The sequence below is a fragment of the Myotis myotis genome, unplaced genomic scaffold (assembly GCF_014108235.1).
Source record: "Myotis myotis isolate mMyoMyo1 unplaced genomic scaffold, mMyoMyo1.p scaffold_m19_p_3, whole genome shotgun sequence".
In the NCBI taxonomy this organism is placed as follows: Eukaryota; Metazoa; Chordata; class Mammalia; order Chiroptera; family Vespertilionidae; genus Myotis; species Myotis myotis.
The window spans coordinates 124,523,854-124,548,848 of record NW_023416335.1 but is presented as its reverse complement, the minus strand read 5'-3'; the positions used below and the strand labels follow the sequence as shown (position 1 = coordinate 124,548,848).

Here is a 24,995-nt window from a genome sequence, read left to right as displayed (position 1 = left end):
TATAGCCTTGGTGATGTCCTTCTAGTTAATTTTGGGTATTAAAATGCAGATCTTGCTCACCTATAAAATATGCTTCTGAAGTTTTTGAGATTACCTTGTAAAGTTGCTGGTTGCTTTTAGAGCCTCCATCAATTGCACCCAACCCTTTGCCTGCCCCTTTTTTGAATGCCTTGCATATTCTGAGCAAGCAAACTCACTTCCTACCTCTTGCACTCAGCTAGCCAATGACCATTCAAACCCTTGCCCATGGCCTAGAGTAACCTCACCCTTTTCACCAAATCCTGTTGCTCTTCTGCTTTGAAACATTGGGGAGAAAGTGTTCCAAACAGCTTTGCTGGATTCTGCTCTCACTGTCCCGGTCACTCTAGCTCCCCGTGTTCTCTCACAGGTGCTAATGGACCTCAGAATACTCAGGGTGTTTCCTTGACTGTCATTGTTGTGTTTTTCACCTGAGCTATTTTATCTCTCCAGAATAACTGAAAATGCTTTATTTCCTTGTGATATCCCCAATTGTGATTTGTGCACAGTTGATACTCAGAAGAGTATGACTTTTGGGGTCTTCATCACTGGACACTTGTGGATTCCATGGACATGTATTTTCTCCGGGTGCCTCAGTGATGAACATCCATGTGTTTGTTCTGCTGACACTTAGCAAGTGTCTGTTCAGATGCCTTTGCTGAGGAGTCCAGCCAGCCCTCAAGCATCCTGTCTCAGAACAGAGGATCACCATTTCGCACAGGCCTGCTCTATGTGTGCGGACTTTTATGAGGCGCTCTGGCTTTCAGAATGAGTTTGGTTGCTCTAGAGAAGCCACTAAAAGTCAGGATTCTCAGACTGTTGAAAACCACACACTGCTAAAATTTCAGTAAGAAAATTAGAGGTGCCAACAAAATTAGGCCAGCTTCTTATTCTGTCAAGTAAAGACTTGCATTTAAAAAATATCTACTCTCCCCATTCATTTATCAAAGGAAGAAGATATTCATACCAAAATGGGCGACAGTGGAAACATCAGAGTGGCACTAGTCCCTGTCCCAGCAGGATGTGAAGGGTGCCCAAACCTGACTCTAGATGATCATTATGTGAGGAGCATTCCAAACCACAGATTCCAGCCATACCCCAGGCCCGCTCAGTCAGAATAGCTAGAAGTGTGGCTCTGGAATCTGCATTTTCATCAGTTTCTCAAGTGATTCTGACAGCCAGCTGGGTGGGGAAGCATCTTGGACCAGGTACCATGTACATTAAAGAGGCACAGGAAATAGAACCTTTTTCTAACGCAGCGTTAGTACAGCGTTTATCTTCCTGACTATGTATTTTTTTTTTTTTGAGGTTTTCTAACCAATGGGCAGGTTTTCAAACATTTGATAAGAAAGCTTGCATCTCAGATTTGGCAACAGTTGACTCCAAGATCATGGCAGCCGCTGGGAGCCAGGTTTTAGAGTTTGTTAGGTAAACATTGTAGTACAGACTTTTCTGAAGGTGCAGGCTTTCCTCGCTCACATTCTGATTCTCATGTTCTAGGCACTTCTTGCTCAGTGACTTGTTTTATTCTGATGCCGTGGCCAATTACAAGTTGAGATACTGATCCCGGGGAGAATATGAGATGTAAATGAGCTGGAAAATGGCTTTTTCCTAGTGATTATCCACGGGAGGCCTGCACGCGAGGTGGGCCCGGGTCTGTTTGGAGCTTGTGCTGTGCGCTCTGGCTGCCTGGCGTGAAGGGCCCATGGGAAAGAACCTCATACTGATCGAAATGTGAGCCAGCAGCTGGCACCCCCCGCCCCCATATGCAAAGGAGGCAAAAATATTTATGTTTTGCATGCACAGCTTTGCTGGATGATAGCAGGACTCCACGGTAAATGACTTTCTTTTCCCCCTTTGCTCCAGATGTTTTAGTTGTCGACGTGACGTTCTCCTTCGGTTCTTGGCATTTATCAAAAAGATTCAACTTTACCAACTGCTCGTCATTAAGAGAGTAAGATTTTATTTGAAATCTAAATATCCTCTCATTGGCTGTAATTTATTTATTTGCTTTACTCCTCAACTTCCTAAAGAACTCTTTTGTGGAGTAGAACTTTCCAAAGTGCCTTTTGGAGCGTGTCCTAACGGGAGCTGGGAGGGCCCTGAGCTAGCAAGGGAGCTCCTTCCGCCCTAAACCAGGGGGCGGCTAAGGAGCACACAGCTGTGCTGGAGGGTTTCTGCCAAGAGGAACCCAGAGGAGGCCTTGAAGTAAGTACAGTCGAAGCGGTGCTGCCAGCTTCTCCCCTGATCAGAATGGCTTTGGGAACTCGAGTCCAGAGAGAGTGTGAGCGTGAGATAAGGGGAAGTCACACTCAAGGAGAAGGAGCAGATGAAGTCTGTTTCATCAGAGAACATTAAACCCATAAACACAGACAACAGTATGGTGGTTACCAGAGAGAAGGGGGTGGGAAAGGATAAGTAGGATAAAGGGGGTCAAATAGATGATGACAGAGGGAAACTAGACTTTGGGTGTTGAGCACACAGTGCAATATATAGTTGATTATCATAAACCTGGACACTTGAAACTTACATAATGCTCTTAACCAATGTCGCCCCAATAAATTTAATTTAAAAAAGAATGCTGCCCTAACCGGTTTGGCTCAGTGGATAGAGCATCAGTCTGCGGACTCAAGGGTCCCAGGTTCGATTCTGGTCAAGGGCATGTACCTTGGTTGTGGGCACATCCCCAGTAGGGGGTGTGCAGGAGGCAGCTGATTGATGTTTCTCTCTCATCGATGTTTCTAACTCTCTATCCCTCTCCCTTCCTCTCTGTAAAAAATCAATAAAATATATTTAAAAAAAAAAAAAAAGAATGCTAATTCTGCCCCCACCTTTTTTTTATTTTTTAAATATGTTTTTATTCATTTTTTTAGAGAAAGAGGAGGGGAGAGGGAGAGATATAGAAACATCAATGAGAGAGAAACATTGATCCGCTGCCCTCTACACATCCCCCACTGGGGATCAAGTCCGCAACCCCTGGCATGTGCCCTGATCAGGAATCAAACCCATGACCTCTTGCTTCATGGGTCAAAGCTCAAGCACTGAGCTATACGGCTGGGCTGCTTTTTTTAAAAACACATTTGGCCCTGTTGAGCTACACAGTCCCCTGAGTTAGGGCCAGCCACGCCTCACTCCTAGCTTCTAAAGCAGAGAGGACAGAGGAAATTTGTTTCTCAGATTCCTGATTTTCCAGTTGGAAGATGGGGTGGAGGTTCCCATGGAAACAATGGGAAGCTCTATTATTAGTGATTCTATAGTTCATTCAGTGGTTTGATTGACCAGCTATGTGAGTACCAAATGTGAGCTTCTTTGGCCCGGCCTGGGAACCATTGTTTCTTTGAGGAAAATGAATTCAAACTTGAAGCTGAGTTGGGAGGCCGCTCTACAGCTATTAGGACAGAGGCACCAGGAACTTATCTTTACCCTGGCAGGGCTGAGTTCAGTTATCTCTAATAAACAGAATGAATTTAGACGGAAAAGAGCCAAACTTAATACAGAAAGCCTCAGAAGTCCATGAAAATAGGAGAAAAGGGGGAGAGTTAAATAGAATTTTATGGCTCAAAGGGAGCCGAAACATAAAGCAGCTCCCCACCCCTGCGTGGAGGCCAGACAAAGCAGTGACTTGCTTCATCTCCCACAGCCAGTGATTCACAACCAGACCTCAGACCCACAGCTCCCAGAGGGTGATGCTCTTTCCCCGAGGGAAGCAGAGGACCGCAGTCACTCCTGGGGCGGAGGGTAGGAGTGCAAATCGCAGACCTGCCCTAGCGCCCTCAGACAGACACTGGGCCTGGGCCTTCTTCTCCCACTGAAATGGCAGTTGCTGTGGGTCAGAATCTCGGAGTGCTTTGGCGTTTCTTGAACATATAAAACGAGAGTGGTGTCCCCTTTCCCTGTGCTAGTCCTCTCACTGGCCCTGGCCTTCCTGTGGCCTCCTGTTTCCAGAACAACCTCTGTTTGTATATTTGTTGTTCTCTAACTCTGACTACCCTGTAAGTGCTTTTCAGGCCCTCCGCTGTTATCCATGCATGATAGGCTATTTGATTAGTAGACACAATTCTTCCTCAATTTAATTAAAAAGCAAACACTGGCATCCCATTCCCTCTGGGCAGTTGGTGGTGTTACTGCTGAGATGGGCAGGGTGCGGGTGGGAGCGGGGAGACCAGCCTCCAGAGGGGAATTTACCTGAGGGTAGACAAATAGCAGAAGTAGATTCAGAAACTGATTCAGTGGGTTCCTGTTATCTACCTGTGCAGCCGGTGACCCAGCTTCAGGTTTCCATGGTAACCCTCCTGTGGGTGTGAAGACAGTCAATCAGTCAAAGACCCCCAAGAGCAGGTCCACCAAGTCAGTGCCCGGGCCCCAGCCCCACAAGACTTGCCCTCTCCGCTCTCCCCTGGGGTTCATCAGTCTGTCTAGGGATTTTTTCTTCTTTTACGTAAATCCTCCCATGCCACATCACAGAGGGAAATTCTAGGCTATGAAGATTTTCCTAAAAATGTAGGAATTAAGTTGGTTTTCTATATGGCCAGATGCCCAGCGTGTATTGGAACTGGCTGTGCTTGGTGTAAAAGTGAGAGAAAGTGTATCCACCCCTTCACGGCCTGCAGCCCTTCTGATTACTACAGAAACCAGGTAAAGTGACATTTTTGGTATTTCAAGGTTTAACCAAAAATAAATGTTGGTAACCGCCCCGCCTGTCTTTTGTGTTTCTTTTAAACTCTGAACTTCCCTCCTATTTGGATGTTGAAGGATGTGCTTCATTTCAGGAACCTTGTCAAGTTGCTGTTGAGAAGCCGGCACCATCCAAGGCAGCAGGAGGAGGCGGGTTCGAGGGGAAAAAGACGAACAGAACCAACCAGGGCAGGCAGGTCAGGCTCTGTTTTTCTGTTGATAATGGGAAAATCCCCCTTTAAGTGACCATAACAACTACCACTTCGGGTTCCTTTTTTAAAAATTCCCTTTTTTACTTTATACCAAAATTCCCTTTTTTACCTTTGGTTTTACACCAAGTTTCATTTAATTGGCTCAGTACATCAAAGACTGAACATTCACATAAAAGAAATTAAAATTCTGTAACTGTGAAAAATGTTGTTCTGGGAGGAGTAAAATTTTAAAGGTGATTCTGTGGCTCACTTGGGGAGAGTTAGGAGGAAGTAAAACACACAGCACTGAGGGGATTTCAGTTCGAACCACATATTATGATCGCATTTCTGGGGATTATGTGCAAGGGAGAGCATGCAAAATAGACACACTAAACACATTCCAATTGCTTTTCTTTACTTTGTAGAGACAATCTAACCAGTAGTTAATAACCCCAAAACAAAGAGTTATTTCTATATAATGTATCTATCTACCTTTGTCTCCACTTCTCAAAAATGATTATTCTCCATGAAATTTCATTGGAAATTCCTCTTATTCACCAAGATCAACTAATAGACATATTTGAAAAGAGGAGGTGACAATGTAAGCATTTTCAGGCAGATACTGGGGCTGTGCTTGGAGAACAGAGAAGTGCTGACTTCCTTCAGTGGACAGAAGTTAATTGAGCATCTGCTATGTGGTGAAAAACAAAAGGGCAAGTTCTTATTCTCATTAACCTTAGGGTCTAGTAGGAGGAAACAGAACAACTTTTTTTTTAAAGGCTCAGTTTTCTACTTCAAGACTAATCTGTGGTTTTGATTTATCCAGTTGCTGCTCTTTAAGGTCAAGTGCCAATATAAATAAGTAGCACATTTTTCATCACTACCGAAAAGTTGACAGTAACTTTAGGTAAATTAAGTAACAGGCAACGGGAATGTGAATGAAAATGGATTATGAAGTTAATTAAAAGCATTACAAAAGCTTGGTGTGCCAATATTTCAGACTTTAAAAGTCTTTGAGGTCTTAATAATTGATGGGCTTGTTAAGTGAGGGACCTTTCTCTTCCCATTGATTTATAAAACTAAGGCATAGTTACAGGAACTGGGATCAAGGAGGCAGTGACTTTTTAAAAAAGTTAAACTTTTCTTTGTTGTTTCCGTTTTTTAAATTTTGGTGAAATACACGTAGAATAAAATTTACCATCTCTACCATCTTTTATACGTGTACACTATTGTGTAACCATCACCACCATCCATTGCCAGAACACATTTCATCTTGCAAAACTGAAACTCTATACACATTAACAATAACTCCCCATTTTGCCTTCTACTCAGACCCTGGCAACCACCATTCTACTTTCTGTCTCTGAGATAGATTACCCTAGGTACCTTATAAAAGTGGGATCATACAAGATTTGTCTTCTTGTGACTGGCTTGTTTCACTTAACATAGTGTCCTCAAAGTTCATGCATTTTGTAGCATGTTCAGAATTTATTTCCTTCTGAAGACTGAATAATATTCCATTGTGTGGATAGACCCCATTTTGCGTCTCCATTCATCTGTTGATGGGCATTTGGGTTGCTTCCATCGTTTTGGTATGTCGTTTGTGTTTTTTGTTGTTGTAGGAGTTTGTTATATATCCCAGATATCAATCCCCGACCAGGTATGTGACTTGCAAATATTTTTTCACATTCTGTAGGTTGCCTTTTCATTCTTTTGACTATGTCTTTTGCACAGAAGTTTTTAATGTAATGATAAAGTCCAGTTTACAGATTTTTATCTTGTTGCCTGTCCTTTGGATATTGTACCCAAGAAATCATTGCCAAATCCAGTTTTATTACACTTTTCCTCCACATTTTCTTTTATGAGTTTTATAGTTTTAATTCTTAGACTTAAGGCTTTGGTCCATTTTGAGTTAATTTTTGTATGTGGTATAAGGAAAGGGCCCAGCTCCATTCTTTTGCAGGTGGATATCCAGTTTTCCCAGCACCATTTGTTGAAAAGACTGTTCGTTTCCCACTGAATAATCTTGCCTCCCTGTTGAAAATAATTTGACTGTATATGTGAGGATTTATTTCTGGATCTAATCCATTGGTATACATGTCTATCTTTATAACCATAACACACTGTTTTGGTTACGGTAACTTTGTGATAAATTTTAAAACCAGAAAGTGTGAATCCTTCAACTTTGTTCTTTTTCAAGATTGTTTTGGAAAAAAAATTCAACTGTTTTTGGAGATAATTGTCGATTCACATATTGTTATAAGAAAACAATACAGAGAGATCTCATATATCTTTTGCCCAGTTTCCTCCAATAGTAACTAACATCTTGCAAAACTATAGCACAACCTCACAGGATGGATATTGACAGTGACAACAGTCAAGACAACAAAGCAGCCCTGTCACCCCATGTTGCCCATATACAGCCATATGCATTTCCCTCCACCCTCCCACTCCCCACCCCTGACCCAGGCAACCACTGATCTGTTCCCGGTTTCTATGATTTTATCATATTATAAATGGAATCACCCAGATGTACCCTTCTGGGTTAGGCATTTTTAACTCAATGTAATTCTCTGGAAATTTACCCGAGTTCCTTTATGTATCAATAGTTTGGTCCTTTTCATTGTTGAGTAATGGTCCAGGCAATGGCTTTTTAAATTTCTTTTATTTTAAAGGGGAAAAACTAAAGTCACTGACTCCTGGTTTCTTGTACTGTCTTCCTGTATATGTTGACCTTTGATGCTGTATGGTTAAAATTACTGGGCTCACTAGAGAGCAGGAGGAGGCTGGAGATAAACAAAGCCCAGCCCCATCATCAGTGCTTCTCCATGGGTGCTTCTTAGTTTGGGGAGAGGCAGTTTGTTGATACTGAAATGTGTTGTCTTTAAATATATGACTCAGCACAGAATCTCAGTTTTGGTTGATAGAGAACAGAGTTATTTGTCACAGGAAGAATTTCTCATGTTCCATGAAACACTGCTGTCTTTCACTATCATGTGGAATGGGAAAATTCAGATTTCTGATTTGGGTCCCCATGTTGGCCTGAACACTCTCTTCCCAGCAGAAAAGCCATCGAGAGCTTTCCATCAAGGCACCTTCCCACATCACCTATGTACTGAGCACTCAGCACTGTGCCAGGCACTGGGGACATGCGACGTGACTGTTGCAGACATGGTCTTAAGCTTCATGATGCTGAGCTTGGGTTGGTTCTTCCTACAGGTATTTATGAAGCACCTATTAGATGTTATTTTACTGAGCTGCATGGATGCAATGAGGAGGACACGAATGAATCAGGGACCTCTCTTGCCATCAGGCTCATGAATCTCATACTTGAATACATAAGTAAGAGTACAAGATAGGAAATGTTAACATGGATGGGGAAAGTACCAGAAAGTATACAAACCCAGAGAGTTTCTCTGTGCCTCAGGCCTTATCTTAGTCATCCCTGTTTATGTGAACCCAGTGCTTGGCAGTTAAAAACACTTAATGGGTGCGGTTCATTAAGTCTTTGATTGATGGGTAGATTGATTGACAGAGATGGCATTTCAGCTGACCTTTGAGAGACAAGAAGCATTCAAACGCATGGAGACTAAGGAGTGGGTGTTCTAAGCAGAGGGATTAGTATAAGCAAAGGCATAGTGGGGGTGCCAGAAAATTCTGGGGTACCCCTTCTAGGAAACCCCAAGTGATTCAATTTGGCTGGAGTAGAAGGTTGCAGGAAAATATGGGACATGGGTTTGGAATGCCCCTGGAGCCTGCATCTACAGGGCCTTCCAGCCAGGCCTAGGAGTTTTCACTCTGTTCCTCAAAGGCATTAGAATGCTCCTAAGATTTATTCTAGTCGTATATGCCCATAGTTCTGATTCATGAGATCTTATTTTTTTTAGCATATGAATTTGCTCATCCCAGGACATGATACTTAGGAGATAGGGTTTCTGGTTCAATCCCAGTTTGGGCCTGTTGCCCTTGCACAGATTCATGACCTATGACCCAACCCTGTACTCTGACCTAAGGATAAGTGCTGTCATTTACCAGGGACTGGATTAAGGAAAAGCATCGCCAACATAGGGAAACGGACTCAAAACCCAGTGTCTGACCTTTGTCTGAGAAGTGCTTTCAGAGACGGTTGGCCCTGTCACCCTGCCCCACCCTCTTTTCCTTCCTTTTCTTAACCATCTTCTATCTAGTGCCTCTGCCTGCTGAGAGAAGAGTGGCTGCTCTCTTTCCTGTTCTCAAGGGAGGTTGTGAAGATCTGTGATAATGATGTTGTTCTAATATTTGTTGTTCTTGATGATAGGCTTATCGCCAAAGTGCAGAAATAAACCATACACAGCCATGTCTCCTCTAGAGGAATTTACATTCAAACTATTCCTTTCTTTCTCTTCCTCCATCACTTTTGAATATGCATTTTAATTTTTCATAGGCGATAAGGACCTTGCCTTTAAAAGTGAAATTAACTTTAATATGTACCTTGTTGAGTAGCTCCTGTGGGCTCACCACTGTACTTGGTGCTGTGGGATTCACTGCCAATTGTTCATTCATCCACTCATGCATTCAAAATATGTTTATTGAACACCTACTTTGTGCTAGACAGGCAGGCAAAGTGTGCACCCTCATGGAGCTTGCGTTGTAAAACTTACAATATTTTGGAGGAAGTAAGATTCATTTCAGGCAACAGGTGAGTGTGCATAAGAGAAAAGGATGGAAGCAGGATTATCAGAATGTACTGCACTGAGTAGTGATAGCTGATGTTAGTGGAACCTATGCTGTATCCGCAGCCCTGAGTATCTCTTTATGTCAGCCTCACGATGGACCAATTTTGCCCATTTTATAGACCAGGACATTTTACAGAGGGTGAGTAGGAAGTGAACGACAGGCAAGAGACTTGAACCAAGGCAGTCTAATGGCAGAGCCCACAGTTTGGGCCACTACTCTACATTGTATGACCTTAGATGAAAATAAACAAATGGTAAACCGAGTGGTATTGATGATAAAAATCAACCTGGAAGGGAGGAAACTAATATTAGCTTCTCTTGCCCTAACCGGTTTGGCTCAGTGGATAGAGCATCAGCCTGCGGACTCAAGGGTCCCAGGTTCGATTCTGGTCAAGGGCATGTACCTTGGTTGCGGGCACATCCCCAGTAAGGGGTGTGCAGGAGGCAGCTGATCGATGTTTCTCTCTCATCGATGTTTCTAACTCTCTATCCCTCTCCCTTCCACTCTGTAAAAAAAGAATAAAATATATTTTTTAAAAAATACTAGCTTCTCTTGGCATTTGGCTGCCAATCCTGCCCCATCTGTGCTGCAGACAGGTGGGACAAAGACGTCCAGCCTGGGCAGGCTGTGAGGGGAGCGTGTTAGTATCGAGCCTCCGGAGGAGACGGCTAGGTTGGGGTGTCAGAGTGATGGAGTCAGACCCAGGCAAAGCCGGCGTCTTCTCTAACACAGAAGGGAAACTGAGGCCCTTAGGAGAGTGGAGCAGCAAGAGTCTCATGCCAAAGTGAAACCCAGCAGAAGGGTGGATCCTGAGTGGCTGGGTTCAATCCGCAACCAGGGGTCCCTGCTGGAGAGGGAGAGCTGCCCTCCCTGGTCATGGAGTCCTGGTCGGCCAGTCCAGTCGGCCAGTCCGGTTCTGAGGTGCCACACCAGGAAGGCTCAGTGACAAAGGGTAGCAGCTTTATGGCGTGGCCTTGGCAGCCCCACCCTGGGCCATGGCAGCCTCACCTTAGAGTCCCCAGGTCAGAGAAGTGAGCCTTGATCTCTCAGCACAGAGCTGTAGTCCATCACCTTGTCCCTGGAGGTCGCAGGTCTACCTCAGTCGGCATTCTAGCTCTTGCCCGTTCCCGGGACCAACTGGAAGTTACATCTCAAGCTTCTGAGGTCTGTACCAGGGGCCCAAGCAGCAAATGGATTACCTTTTTGATCCATTTAATTCTCTAATTTTTCTTTGGTGGGATTGTATTTTCTTTCCATCTCTCACCTCCTTTTACACTTTACCATCTCCACTTTACCATTGCCACTCTTCTCAGTCTGTACATTTCATTAATATATTACTTCTGTCCTGCTCAGTCATTAATAAAGACGTTAAATAATTCTGAACCAAATCCTCACCCCTGTAGAGCCCTACAGGAGGCTTTCCTTTAATTAGTTATGCTACCTTTCATCTCTCTAAGGTCCTTTGGTTTCAGATTTCCAGCTGGGTTTGAATCCACGTGACTTTCATCCAGTCCTGTTTGAACTAATTTCATGAGTGAAAATCTGAGAGACATTTTACTGAATGTTGATTCAGGTCCAGGCCCACAGAGAGCTTTGCTATATTCAGGTTCTTTTTAACAGATTAATAGAGAACAAGTTGGCCTTAATAAACTGAGCCTTCCTAATGTACCTCTTTCTAATATTCTTTTCAATCCTAGCAGTGTCCTCTCCATTAATGTCATGGCAGTTTGAATTGTGTTGACGTCAGACTTCATAAAAGGTACTCTTTCTGTCGGGAGTAATCCTCTCAGACCTTTTAAAAGATGACTATTTCTTAGTGGTGTTCTATTTCCAATAACTTAAACGACTTTGTTTTTTAAAAAAATACAACTACTTGGGTATTCTGTAATCGCCTAGTTAACCCATTTCTGATGTGCTTTCTTGTACAAAACAGGGAGTGATTTAAGCAACCAGAGCTCATACTGTTTTATTACATAACTAGAGGCCCGGTGCACAAAAATTTGTGCACTGGCGGGGGAGGGGGTGTCCCTCAGCCCCACTTGTGCCCTCTCACAGTCTAGGACCCCTCAGGAGATAACAACCTGCTGGCTTAGGCCTGCTCCCGGGTGGTAGAGGGCAGGCCCAATCCCTAGGTGCCTGCCCCGCAGCCCCTGGTCGGGCTCAGAGCAGGGCCGATTGGAGAGTTGGGGCGCCACCCCCTGTCATGCACAGAGCAGGGCAGATCGGAAGGTTGCGATGCCACCCCTAGTCATGCTCAGGGTAGGGCCGATTGGGGGGTTGGGGCGCCGCCCCCTGTCACACTCAAGGCAGGGTCGATGGGGAGGTTGTGGCACTACCCCCTGTCACACACAGAGCAGGGTGGATCAGGGGGTTGTGGTGCCACCCCGTCACATACAGAGCCAGCCCATCAGGGGGTTGGGGTGCTGCCCCCTGTCACGCACAGAGCAGGGCCCATGGGGGGGTTGGGCGCCACACTCTGTCACACACAAAGCAGGGCCAATCAGGGGTTGGGGAGCTCCCCCCTATCAGGCACAGAGCAGGGCCGATCAGGGGGTTGGGGCGCCTTCCCTTGTCATGAACAGAGCAGGGTGGATAGGGAGGTTGTGGCCCCACCCCCTGTCACACACAGAGCCGCAGGGCGATCAGGGGGTTTGGGCGCTGCCCCCTATCATGCTGCTCCAGGGGCCAGGAGGCCTCATGGCTCCACTGATCCCAGTGCTGGGAGGCCTCGCAGCTCCGCTTGACACCGGGGCAGTGAGGCCTCGCTGCTCTGCTGATCCCAGTGCTAGGAGGCCTCACTGCTCCATTGATCCCAAGGTGTGAGGCCTCGCGGCTCCGCTGGTCCTGGGTTTGGGAGGCCTCGCGGCTCTGCTGATCCCGGTGCTGGGAGGCATATTACCCTTTTACTATATAGGATAGAGGCCTGGTGCACAGGTGGGGCCAGCTGGTTTGCCCTGAAGGGTGTCTCAGATCAGGGTGGGGGTCCCGCTTGAGTGCCTGGCCAGCCTGGATGAGGGGATGATGGCTGTTTGCAGCTGGTCACACCCCCTTCAGGGTGGGGGTCCCCACTGGGGTGCCTGGCCAGTCTGGGTGAGGGGCTGAGGGCCGTTTTCAGGCTGGCAAGTGACTGAAGCTCCCAACCTCTCCTTTTTTTCTTTATCCTGGGATTTATTTACCTTCTATGGCTGTCACTGGAGCTGAGAGCCAGCTTTAGCTCTGAGGCTCAGCTCCAGCTCTGAGACCTCGGCTGCTGAAAGCAGGTATCTGGGTTTGTTTAGCTTCTATAATTGAAACACTGTTGCAACTCCAGCTCTGAGGCCCGGCTGGCTGAAAGCAGGTTTCTGGGGATTGTTTAGCTTCTATAATTGCAACATAGTTGCTTAGAGTGCAGCTCAGAGCTGGGTGGCAGCAGGCGGGGAACCTTGGCTTCCTCCATCACTGGAGCAAGCAAGCCTCCTGTTCGCTTCAGCTGCCTGGCTGCCGGCCGCCATCTTGGTTGGGAGTTAATTTGCATATCGCCCTGATTAGCCAATGGGAAGCGTGTCGGGGGTATGGTTAAGTACCATGTTTATCTATTATTAGATAGGATTTAAAGTTGGACAACCATTTAAAAATGACTCTTAAGTCTTTCAAATGTAACTGACAGGGAGTAGGCTACTCTGCAGTTAATTGCTGGACACCACAGGGCTGTGAGGGTTACATTCTATGGTGCTTTGATTTGATATGTGGAAATCCTTGGACAGACGATGGGGAGGAATATCCCTGTAGAAATTGTCTTTGTTTCAAGCTAGATTACGTTTTGTTGTTGTTGTTGTTTTGTTTTGTTTTGTTTTTTAAATCTTTATTGTTCAGATTATTACAGTTGTTCCTCTTTTTCCCCCCATAGCTCACCTCCACCCTGTTCCCACCCCACCCTCTGCCCTTACCCACCCCCCCCCACTGTCCTCATCCATAGGTGTACGATTTTTGTCCATCCAGCCTCTTCCCCCACCCCCACACCCCTTTCCCCCTGAGAATTATCAGTCCACTCCCTTTCTATGCCCCTGATTCTATTATATTCACCAGTTTATTCTGTTCATCAGATTTTTTATTCACTTGATTTTTAGATTCACTTGTTGATAGATATGTATTTATTGTTCATAATTTTTATCTTCACCTTTTTCTTCTTCTTCCTCTTCTTAAAGAATACCTAGATTACGTTTTTAAGTTACCCAAACCCTTCTCTTATGTATAAGCTTGTGGGGCCCACTACTTCATGTCAGATGGTGAATTAACTCTTGATTAAAATACAAAAATCAACCGAAAATAGTAAGTGTGTGGAACAGTTGTGGGGAGATCATTCCTTGCCTTTAGTCTGTACTGGATTTTAAAAATCTTTATCAGTAAAAATAGAAAATGTTACATTTCTAAGAATTGTTGCAGTCGTATAGCACAGCCTTGTAGCTACCCAACGTGTGTGTGTGTGTGTGTGTGTGTGTGTGTGTGTGTGTGTGTGTGTGTGTACCTGCACTGTTGATTTAATGAGGTCCTCTTGGTAGCTCTTTGACTCACTTACTAAGATTAGGAGAGGTTCTCCAAGCAAACAAAGGACAACTAATCTGACCCTCGTTGAAAGCAGAGTGGAGGCATCTGCTTTCATGAGATAGTCCAGAGCTGGATTCCATCCTAGACGCCAGTGGAAACTTCTCTAAACAATAAGGTTTTCAAATGAAATCCTTTTGAAGTGGCAGGGCTGTCTCTCTTCCGGGTCGGGGGGGGGGGGGGGCGGATGGTCAGGAATGAAAGTTAAGAAGGCGACGTGGATGGTCCTCTGATAGTGTTTATAGAGCCATTTAAGCAACAAAATATAAACCCCTCCAAAACCTCATGTACATTCGTTATAAGGCTCTTTTGACCCTCTGCTCAGAGTAGAGAAGTAGCATTTGCTTGAATAGACATCAACAGTATAAATATAAGAAGCAGAAAGGACCCTGGGAATTGTATTCGGCTTGGATGTAAATATGAGTCTACATTGATGTTCACATAAAACAAAACAAATGCATGGTTTCTCTTGACCCCCAGGAAGACAGTGGACTCCTCTAGTATAGGAGTCAGCAAACTTTTCTACAAAGAGCCAGACAATAAATATTTTAGGCTTTGTGAGCTATGAGGTCTCTATTGTAACACTTAAAATCTGCCACTGTGGTGTGAAAGTAGCCACAGATGCCCTGGCCAGTGTGATTCAATGGTTAGAGTGCCATCCCGAAAGATTGTGAGTTCAATTACCAGTCAGAGGCACGTACCTGGGTTGCAAGTTTGATCCTAGCCCCGGTGTGGTAGGCAACCAATCTCTCTCTCTCTCTCTCTCTCTCTCTCTCTCTCTCTCTCTCTCTCTCTCTCTCTCTTCCTCCCCCTCCCTCCCTGCCTTCCACTTTCTAAAAACCAATGGAAAAAATATCCTCAGGTGAGGATTAACATCAACAAAAACAAAGGCAAAAAGAAAGTGCACAAATGAGTGGGTGTGCCTATGTTCCAAAAACACTTTCTTTGTGGACACTGAAATTTCAATTTCATGTATTGACTCATGTCATGTATTATTACTATTTCTTTTTGACGAATTTTCATGGGCCACAAAGAAACAAGCCATAGGGTGGATTTGGCTGCTACAGACAAATCCAGTAGTTTGCCAGCTCCTGACCTAGTACACACATTATGTGCCCCCACAGCACCTAGCGCTATTCTAGGGACGCTGTAGGTGTTCGGTAAATACTTCTTCACTTAGCTGTCACGATGTCAGAGCAAAGAGTAAGCCTTTTGCTATACAACACACACTTGACATTTGCAAGGGATTTATCTTTAAGTCTCTGCTAATCCCTCCATTCCAAGGACCACTCTTGCAGATAATTTCCCCCATAAAATGCACTCAAGTATAACAGAATAATTAAAGTGACCCTTTCAGGCCCTCCATGATTCTATAAATATGGGGCTAAAGTCCTTTACCAGGCGATTAAAATAAACTCTGCCACCGAAATCAATTCTCTGTCACATTACATCACTGCTGTAATGACATTAACGATGGATTTACCTCAATCGGAAAAACCAATCCATAGTGATGATGAGTGATGGTGATCGCTCTACCACATAGCACCTGTGTTTGCCAAGTGGCAGAATGATCAAGCACCCCTTTCAGTGGGATGGGCGGGCCCAGCAGCCCAGCAAGGCCATCCTGGTGAGTGTCACACACACAAAGGAGCCGAGAATACTAGGCTGCTTCAAGAAGCAGATGATAGGCAGGTATTGGACGTGACTGAACCTTTCCTAGCAAAGGAAAGCCTTCCTCCTAAACTTCATCCTCCAAGTGGATACACTCGGTGTTTAGTCCTTGACCAAATTCTACATGATTATGCATTTCTGGACCTACAGTTTGTTTTCAGATATCAAGAATGTGAGTCACTCACGCTAAAGGTCTGTTGTACTTTATATTGGCCAGAATCTTAGAACCTTCTGTCCAGTTTTAGTCACCATATTATAGGAGAATACAGACTTGCCGGTAATGCTCTACAGAAACACCACAATGATAGATGGCAGCATCTATAGGAGAAAGGGAAGAAATCGGGATTGTTTTAGCTTTGAAAAGGAAAATGATTCTTGCCATCAAAGAGGTCTTTTTTAAATTTATTTTTTAATATATTTTTATTGATTTCAGAGAGGAAGGGAGAGGTAGAGAGAGATAGAAACATCAATGGTAAGAGAGAATCATTGGTCGGCTGCCTTCTGCATGCCCCCTAATGGGGATGGAACCCGCAATTGAACCCTTCACTCTATCCACTGAGCCAAACCAGCTAGGGCTTTTTTTTTTTTTTTTTTTTTTTTAAGGGAATTTGATTAGACGTTGAACATGAAGAAGTAGGGTGCATAATATAGGGCCAGGTATTAGGTTTCCAAGGGAAACTTACTTGATGAAAAAAGTCCTGATAAAGCTTGCAATGGGTACCAAGAAGGAAATGGTGGCATCTGCACACTGTGGAGAAGCAGAGGTTGTCCACATGGGTTAGGCACCCAACTAGTTGATATTAGGTGACTGACCAGGCTTCTCCCTACAGTATACTCCTTGATTCAAATAGCCTACCTGAAAACAAAAAAACAACAAAAACAAAAAAACAGGAACTGCTTCCTTGGGAATTAAAGTTATCCAGAATGGCATTTATTCTAACTACTGATGAGTCTGTCGTTGGCCCATGAGCAGTGGACTCCTTGTCTCTTTTTCATTTTGTTACATTGTGAGCCCCCAGGGGCTGGACGGCGGCTAGCATTTTTGAGACTCTCATGCTATTTCACTCTTCAGACAGAATGTCAGGCTCTTCAGCTATATTTTCAACTGTCTTGTGAGACAAAGACTAATTGGTTTGACCTCATGCTGTCGCGTGTTGAGAGACATGAATCTTCAGCGCTCTTCCTTGAATTCATTGATTTCATTAAACACTGTCTGCTTGTGTTTGCAAAATGTTGTAATTTCCCAGTGATTTCTTCGAACTGCAGCACATAAACAGATTTTTTTTGGAGCAATGCCATTTCTTAGCTTTGATCTTGTGTTTTAATCTTTTATTTCCAATAGGTCTTCTCTGTTAAGTCCATTGAGCCACAGAAAATATCAACCTTAGGGAAAAGTAACGTGATAGTCACGGGAGCAAACTTCACGCGGGCGTCTGATAACATCGTCATGATCCTGAAAGGAACCAGTACTTGTGATAAGGATGTGTGAGTTCAGATATTAGTAATTTTTTCTCAATAATGTGGTGAAATGCTAAAACTTACGCCAAATATAATCATTATGTAGTCAAATTATTTCCATGTGCCAGAGTGGACCAATTACTCTGAATATTTGATATAATATATTTTTAATAGTAAAATCATTTATACACTACATTTGAAGTTAATTGTGAAAGAATCTGTCTCACATTACCCCCCAAAATCTCAGTACACAACAGTTTCAGGATGTTGTCTGTTTTGGGTCTTGATTTGTTTTCATTAAACAAAACCAAGTATTTTGAATATCAAATATCATTTTGAAGATGATCCACTTAGAAAAAACAGTCAAGTACCTCATATTTTTTTAAAATGTATTTTTATTGATTTCAGAGAGGAAGGGAGAGGGAGAGAGAGATAGAAACATCAATGATGAGAGAGAATCATTGATTGGCTGCCTCCTGTATGCCCCCTCCTCGGGATTGAGCCCAAAACCTGGGCATGTGCCCTGACCCGGAATCGAACCGTGATCTCCTGGTTCAGGGTCAATGCTCAACCACTGAGCCACACCAACTGAGCGAGTACCTCCGATGTTGATGGGAAAATAATAGCAACTCTTCAGTAGATGGCCCAAAGTTAACAGAAGAAATTTTCTGATCCATTTTATTCTTTATAGCCTTCTCTTTATTGGATTGATTTCAGACCCAAATAATAACTAAATAGAATGTAAATTAGTATTTAAAAAAAGAAGAAACAAATACCCCAACCCAAAAAATAACTGGTCAGTGTACCACTTGACATCATTATTTCTATGACTTCTTTTCTCCTAATTCATCCTTTCAATGAAACTTTTCAGAGAGAACATTTCACTGTCTCACTGACAGTGTTGTACCAATGCTACCACCCTCTCCCCCCACAAAAAAAGAGATGTGATAATAGCATGAGAGATAATTTGAGTTTTGTGCTTATTAGCTTTTATAAATCTGGGCTAATTTGAAATAAGACGTTGCCATCTACATGAAGTATAATACTGAACTTGGGAATGCATTGACGGCAATCTGCTGAAGCGTGGTGTTTTGGTTCTTAACTACTAAAACAGATTTGTACAGCGTTTCAATCTGCCACACTTATTTACTGATTTTCTGTTTTAATTCATTTGCCACATATAGCTGTCATCCCCTTCCCCTCCTAGCAGTAAATTTGGGATGTCTGTCACCTTCTGGGGAAAGCTGCTCACCGATGGCTTTCCTCGGTTCTGCTACTTACCAGAATTACCCAGCTCACATTAGTGGCTGTATCTGCACGACATAGGTATTTTTGTGCCATTTATCCTGGCTAAACACCTTATTGCAAAAGCCTGTCATTTTGTATAACGAAATCTGAAGTTAGACACCTGTGTGTTCCCTGGGAAGTAAGTCATTTTTCAGAGCTTCACCCTGTTCCGGACTCTTTATACTCTCATTTCAATTCCGAGTGTGTCTTGAGATACTGCAGTTATTAAATTCAATGAGTAAGAGACCTTTCTGCATGTAGCATTTCACTAACCACATTTGTGTGGTGAACCCAAGTTCACGAGCAGTAAACATAATGCCCAGTTAATCCCGCATCTGAATTCGTGCTGTAATCCCAAACTCTTTCAATATAGTATTTTTTAAACCCTAATTACGCTAAAAGAGAAAAATAGGAGAATGGTAGTGGAATGACCCACATTTCCACCTCTTTCCTTCTAAAATTTATAAACACGTATGAATTTCAATTATCAGCTTATTTGTGAAGAGTTTCCAAGAGCTAGAATGAAAGTCTGAGGAGGCGTAAGTACAAACTGACCCGTGTGCTTTTTGATTTTGCCTTACTGTTTGAATCTATTATTACAACTTAAAGGGTCTGTGTGTGAAAGTTAATTATCATGCACATGTCCTTTGTAATAATAAATTCTCCTGTAGCATAATTACACTAAGTACTTTCCAGACATAACCCAGTCCTAATGATAGTGCCTTAGATGCCTACTGCAGACACTAGGCACCAAGGAGGCTGCAGGTTCCAGGGGCATGTTGTAGAAGGCTCTGCTTTGACTCCTGAAGGGTGGCAAGGGCACACCCTGCAGGTGTCAGGCGCACCAGGGGAGTCCAGTCTGGAGCAAGTTGCTAGGCAGCTTGGCTCCGATGGCTGATGGGTTCTGCGCCCCTGGGCCTCCGCGTGGACTTCAGTCCTGGGCTCAGTGCTCTTCGTACAGCAGAATTCCCCTCTCTGCCTGGGGCTGGGTTCTACCCTCCCGGAGCTCAACTGGGACTTCTCTTTTTTTTAAGCTTTTCATTATGGACATTTCCAAACATACACAAGAGAGAAGAGTGTATGAACTTCTCTGTACCCATCCACCAGCTTCAGAACTTACCAACATTTGCCAATCTTGTTTCATCCATCTCCTCCACATTTTTTGGCGGGAAGGGAAGAATTGCAGTCAGAGTTTTTCGAAGCATATCCTTTCACTCATAAATACTTCAGTATGTATCTCTAACAGATAAGGATAGTGCCATGATTGTACTCAACAAAATTAACAGTAATTCCTTAATATATCTTAATACCCAGTCCATGTTCCACTTTCTATTGGCTGCTTCTTCCCTCACTTCCAAGAAAAATGCAAATAGAAACATAAAAATGAACAAAGAGCCCTGGCCAGTGTTGCTCAGTGGTTAAAGTGTCAGTCTGTGCACCAAAGGGCTGCAGGGTCAATTCCTGGTCAAGGGCACATACCTTAGTTTTGGGTTTGCTCCCTTCCCTCCCCACGCCCCCACTGTCCAGGCATATGCAGGAGGCAACCAATCAATGTCTCTCTCTCTCACATTGGTGTTTCTCTCTCTCTCTCTCTCTCTCTCTCTCTCTCTCTCTCTCTCTCTCTCTCTCTCTCTCTCCCTCCCTCCCTCCCTCCCTCTTTCCCCCCACCCCCACTTCCGTCCCTTCCACTGTCTCTGAAAAATCAATGGAAAAAAATATCCTCAGGTGAGGATTCACAAAACAAAAACATTCACAAAAGGAAGAGGAACCATGCCTGGGATAATACCCCAACAGGACAAGTGGCCCTGATTAGTCAGCAGTTGTCTGCTGGTCATGAACTGTTGTTGGTAAGCAGCTGGGCTGTCTATTTCATATGAGTTCTGTTTCTACCCCTTCCTAGAGTACGGGTGAGCCATGTGCTAAATGACACCCACATGAAATTCTCCCTGCCATCAAGCCGGAAGGAGATGAAGGATGTGTGTATCCAGTTCGATGGCGGGAACTGTTCTTCCGTGGGGTCCTTGTCTTACATTGCTCTGCCACGCTGTTCCCTCATCTATCCTGCTACCACCTGGATCAGGTATTTTCTAGAGTCAGATTTTTCTTTTGTTGTGGTTAAAAAGGTCAGGTGCATGAAGTTCATGAGTTTCACTCAATTTCATATAGGAATCACCTGCTACAGACACGTAACCCTCTTCACTCTGTCTCACTTCTACCATGACACAAAGCTTTTTCCTTCTTACATCCTTTGTTTTAAAACCTTTAGAATAAGCTGTTTTGAATAATTGGAGGAAGTATTGGGAGCTGTCTAAATCAAAAGCAGTATCTAATTTCAAGGATTTTTTCCCTAAATGAGAGACGGAAATTCTGAAATAAACCTTTCCAGATGAGTCCAAAGAAAAAGATTATTTCCCTAGTTGAATTTAAATTCACATTCAGATTTTGGAAAATAACCCTAAAATAGTTTCTTCACCTAACACAGCATGAAGCTTATTTTCAAAGTACTGTCTAGGTGAAAGTACAGATGCAGCTTTAAAAAGAAAAAAGAAAATCACTTTGAATATTCTTATTTAAGATTAAGTGAGAGGTGGACACATTCGGCTGCTAGGGCTTCCATAGCAAAGTACCACACACTGGGTGGCTTCAATAACAGATATTTATGTCATCAAACTTCTGGAGGCTGGTCGTCCAAGATCAAGGTGCTGTCGGGGTTGGTTTCTTCTGAGGCCTCTCTACGTGGCTCATAGATGGCCTTCTCCTCCCTGTGTCCTCACATGGCCTTCCCCCTGTGCCTGTCTGTGTCCTAACCTCCTCTTTTTATAAGAACACCAGTCATACTGGATTTGGGCCTACCCCAATGGCCTCCTTTAACCTTAATGACCTATTTAAAGACCCTATCTCCAAAAGTAGTCACATTCTGAGGCACTAGGGATTAGGACTTCAGTAGTTCCACCCATAACAGTGGCATGAGGAAAACTGGCATTTCCAAACCAAGGCCCAAGCATGACAGTCCCTGCTCTGGGTCTAATTCCTTCCTGTGAATAAAAGCGCACATTGGCGCGGCACTCCCCACATGCCTGCTGTGGTATGGCTATTGACTCAGTTAATGCTCACAGGCGGAAAGGCTCTACTCTGAGTGGCCCCTTTTGCAGATGAGGAAACTGAGGCATGGAGTATTCAAATGACTTGCCCAGGCTCCCGGGGTGCTGTGCTCTAAGACACCAGTGTTCTGCTTTGCCATAAAATAAGAGGCGTCTTGCTGTCCAGTCACCTATGACATTCTGAGCCTGTGTCTCTCGGTGACTCCTGGGCAAGAACACGGCTCTGCAGTCCGGCCATGGGCCACACTTGGCTTGGTTTCTAGTAATGGCGACAGGCTGGCATGAGGCCAGCTGGGCCCTTTCTCCTTGTGGCGGGAAGGTTCAGGGCTCAATGTCTTTCTTCTGCCCTACACAAATTAGCCTGCTTGTGCCCACGTCCTGGTCTTGTCGTCATGGGCCCAGCTGACATACCAGGCTCCTGTCCCCTGGAATGAGTGTCTAGTGACCTACATGAACGAGGGTGTGAGGGCAGCCAGAGCTGTGAACAGCTGTTTATTTCACATCTAATGACCACTTTGCTTATATGCGATTATGTGCTAAGAATATATGAACTCATTAGGCTTGGTTTTGGAGAGATAGAATGTAGCTGTTATTTATATGGTTTGCTGTCACTTATAATTTTACCTTGTCCAAAGTGTTTTCTGTCTCCCTAAATAAATATAATTGGTAGGTAGGGAGTTTGATTTTGAAAATTGTTAGACTGAAGAATCTTCATATAGATTAAGCAGCAATCAAACAACATTCTGTTCAGTGAAACCTTTGCAAGATACAGCTGATGATCTGATTATATGTGGCAACATGACACAACAAACTCAAAATTCCATGAAAGGATTTGGGCATTTCCTACAAATTATAATAGGATCTGACATGATTTTTTATATGTATGTATCTTAAAAATTATGATTTTGTAGCCAGTATCATTAAAAAGACTTCTAAAATGTGTCCTGCATTTGAAATTAAGATTTGTTAATTTGCTCTCAAAGCTGAGTTTCATGGTAAGTGTGAATAAATTGGTAGCTTTGTTCATAAACGCAAAGGCCTGTTTACTATGAAACTCTTATTGTTGCTTTGTTTCTTGCAGTGGTGGTCAAAATATAACCATCATGGGCAGAAATTTTGATGTAATTGACAACTTAATCATTTCACATGAGTTAAAAGGAAACATAAACGTAAGTCTTCGGCTGCTTTGTAATAGTTATTTTCAAGGATGATTTTGTTATAACACCAAAATATGTTGGGGGATATGGTTTATTTCTGTGCCTTGTGACATTATATGCTCTTACCTGTTGTATGATATATACCATCTGTGCTGTAACGGAAATAATAAGACCTTATACCTGTGTTGAGTATTTCAAGCTGAGGCACAGAGGAAAGGAATGAACTTGGTATGACAGGACCTGCCATTTCCTCCGTGTATGATTTGTGGCGAGTCACTAATGAGGCAATGTTTATGATACGTGTGAAAGCGCTGTGTGAGTGGTGAAGGCGTGATGTAAAGAAAAATGGCATTCCTGTGGCGAGCAGGGGGTGTTCCATCGCACCAAGAGCTGTGGTTCAGCGGGTCAGTGACCTCTAAAGTCCCAGAGGTCATATCACAGGCTTCTTCTCTTGCCATTGTCTCTTTGCCCCGACCTGGTCCCTTCCTTCTGGCCTCGCCTCCTCTTGCCTTTCATCTCTCCACACAGCGGTCTGGTGTCTACCCTTCACTCAGTTCTTACACCAACAGGAATCACACATGGGCCTCACACAAGAAATGATGGGTTTCAGATACAGGTTGGGGTTTCTGAGTGCAGGTCTAAACTCCTCCCGCATGCTCTCCTCACCCTCTCCTCCCTTTTTGTCACGCTTTAATGAAATGCAACAGCTGCAGCCTCCCTGGGGCCCAGCCCGACCACTTCCTGACCACGGGAGCGCTCACAAGCTGGCCCCAGTGTGGGTTCAGGCTACAGGAGGCCTTCCTAAGCCATCCTTATGGCTTGTCACACACATGGCTGCCTGCTGATGTACTTCAGAGCCAGCTCCAAGCCTCACGTGGTGTCTGATTCTGGACCATGTCCCCATGATGTGATCACATCCCATTGAGTTGTTTGCATAGGTTGACCCTCTGACCAGAGGCATGGCCTGAATGTGTGAGTGGACTTGCTCTCCCTCCCAGCGCTGTTCCTAGATCAAGTAGAACTTATTGTGCATCTACTGTGGGCAAAACATTTTGATAGGTGCAGGGGAAAAAATAAATAAGATGGTCACATTGCCTTCATGGAGGGAAATAGCCGATCCCCACTGGCATTGAAATTGAAAGCATGGGGTGTCCTCAAATTCTAGGCCTTTGCTTCCCGACCCGCTCAGAAACCCCATAAGTCCAAGAGGGCTATGTGTTTCCACGTGAGGGGGATTAAGTGGGGAGGGGTTAAGAATGTCTGCGAGTGGAGCAGGCTGGGTAGGACTGGATAGGTGGGGACGGGAAGGCCAGTTCAGGTGCAGAGGACGAGGACAGGTCACTGCCAGGCCTGTGGTGGGAATGGGTCAGCTGGCACCCAGAGGGCGGGTCGGGAGTGAGCGAGAGAGCTGGCTGGAGAACTGCCTCGCTGTCAGACAAATTTTGCCCTCGATTCTTGAGGCAGGGGGAGAATTGGAGGTCGTTGAGCAGGGAGTGGCGTGAGTATAGGTGCCTTTATGATCATTTTGGCAGTGGTGCGTGGGAGAGGCGGTGACGGACAAAAGGCCAGGAGACCGATGAGAGTGCTCATGCCAAGTGCAGGTGTGTTTGAGACGTTAGCGGGTCCGGTGACTCCGCTGTCCATTGGGCTGTTCTCAAGAGGGCAAGTCTGGACTGCCGGGCAGAGTGAGGATCTGGAGATGGTTGTCCTCTTGGCAAAGCTGCCGTGAGAGGGGGAATGGGCACAGCATCATGGGAGTGAGTGTGCGGAGGAAGCAGGGAAGAACACCTGGGGTGGAACCTTGCAGAGTAGCTCCATTTTAGGAGTGAAAGCAAATAAGATGGCCAGCGAGGTTGGCCAAGCAGTTGCTTGGAAACTAAAAAAAAAAAAAATAGAGCATTTTCGATAGTGGCAGCTGATAACTAGTATGGAAATTGAGAGAGCTGAGCATAATGAGGTCAGGGTGGCCCCATCACCGATCATCTTCCTAGAAGACACCTCTAATAGGAAGCCGGCCTGCTGGGTTGCGGCTGCTGCGCAGGCAGGGCAGCAAGCAGGTCGGTGGTTTTTACTGCCGCGTCAGAATGTGAGCCGGAGCCCGGCTGTCGTTGGAAAGGTGTGAAGGGAGAAGGAGGTTTTGC

At 44.5% G+C, this 24,995-nt stretch overlaps 1 protein-coding gene across 3 annotated transcripts in view; it reads left to right on the top strand.

The window, feature by feature from the left end:
* The window catches only part of PLXNC1 (plexin C1), a 170,477-nt gene that overhangs the window by 85,197 nt on the left and 60,285 nt on the right, over nucleotides 1-24,995 (top strand). For all 3 annotated transcript variants that reach the window (XM_036301580.1, XM_036301578.1, XM_036301577.1), the window contains exons 7-12: nucleotides 1,885-1,972; nucleotides 4,551-4,653; nucleotides 4,788-4,889; nucleotides 17,194-17,336; nucleotides 20,497-20,676; nucleotides 22,779-22,866. In XM_036301580.1, the coding sequence (XP_036157473.1) occupies nucleotides 1,885-1,972; nucleotides 4,551-4,653; nucleotides 4,788-4,889; nucleotides 17,194-17,336; nucleotides 20,497-20,676; nucleotides 22,779-22,866 (704 nt within the window). The remainder of the gene's footprint in view (nucleotides 1-1,884; nucleotides 1,973-4,550; nucleotides 4,654-4,787; nucleotides 4,890-17,193; nucleotides 17,337-20,496; nucleotides 20,677-22,778; nucleotides 22,867-24,995) is intronic.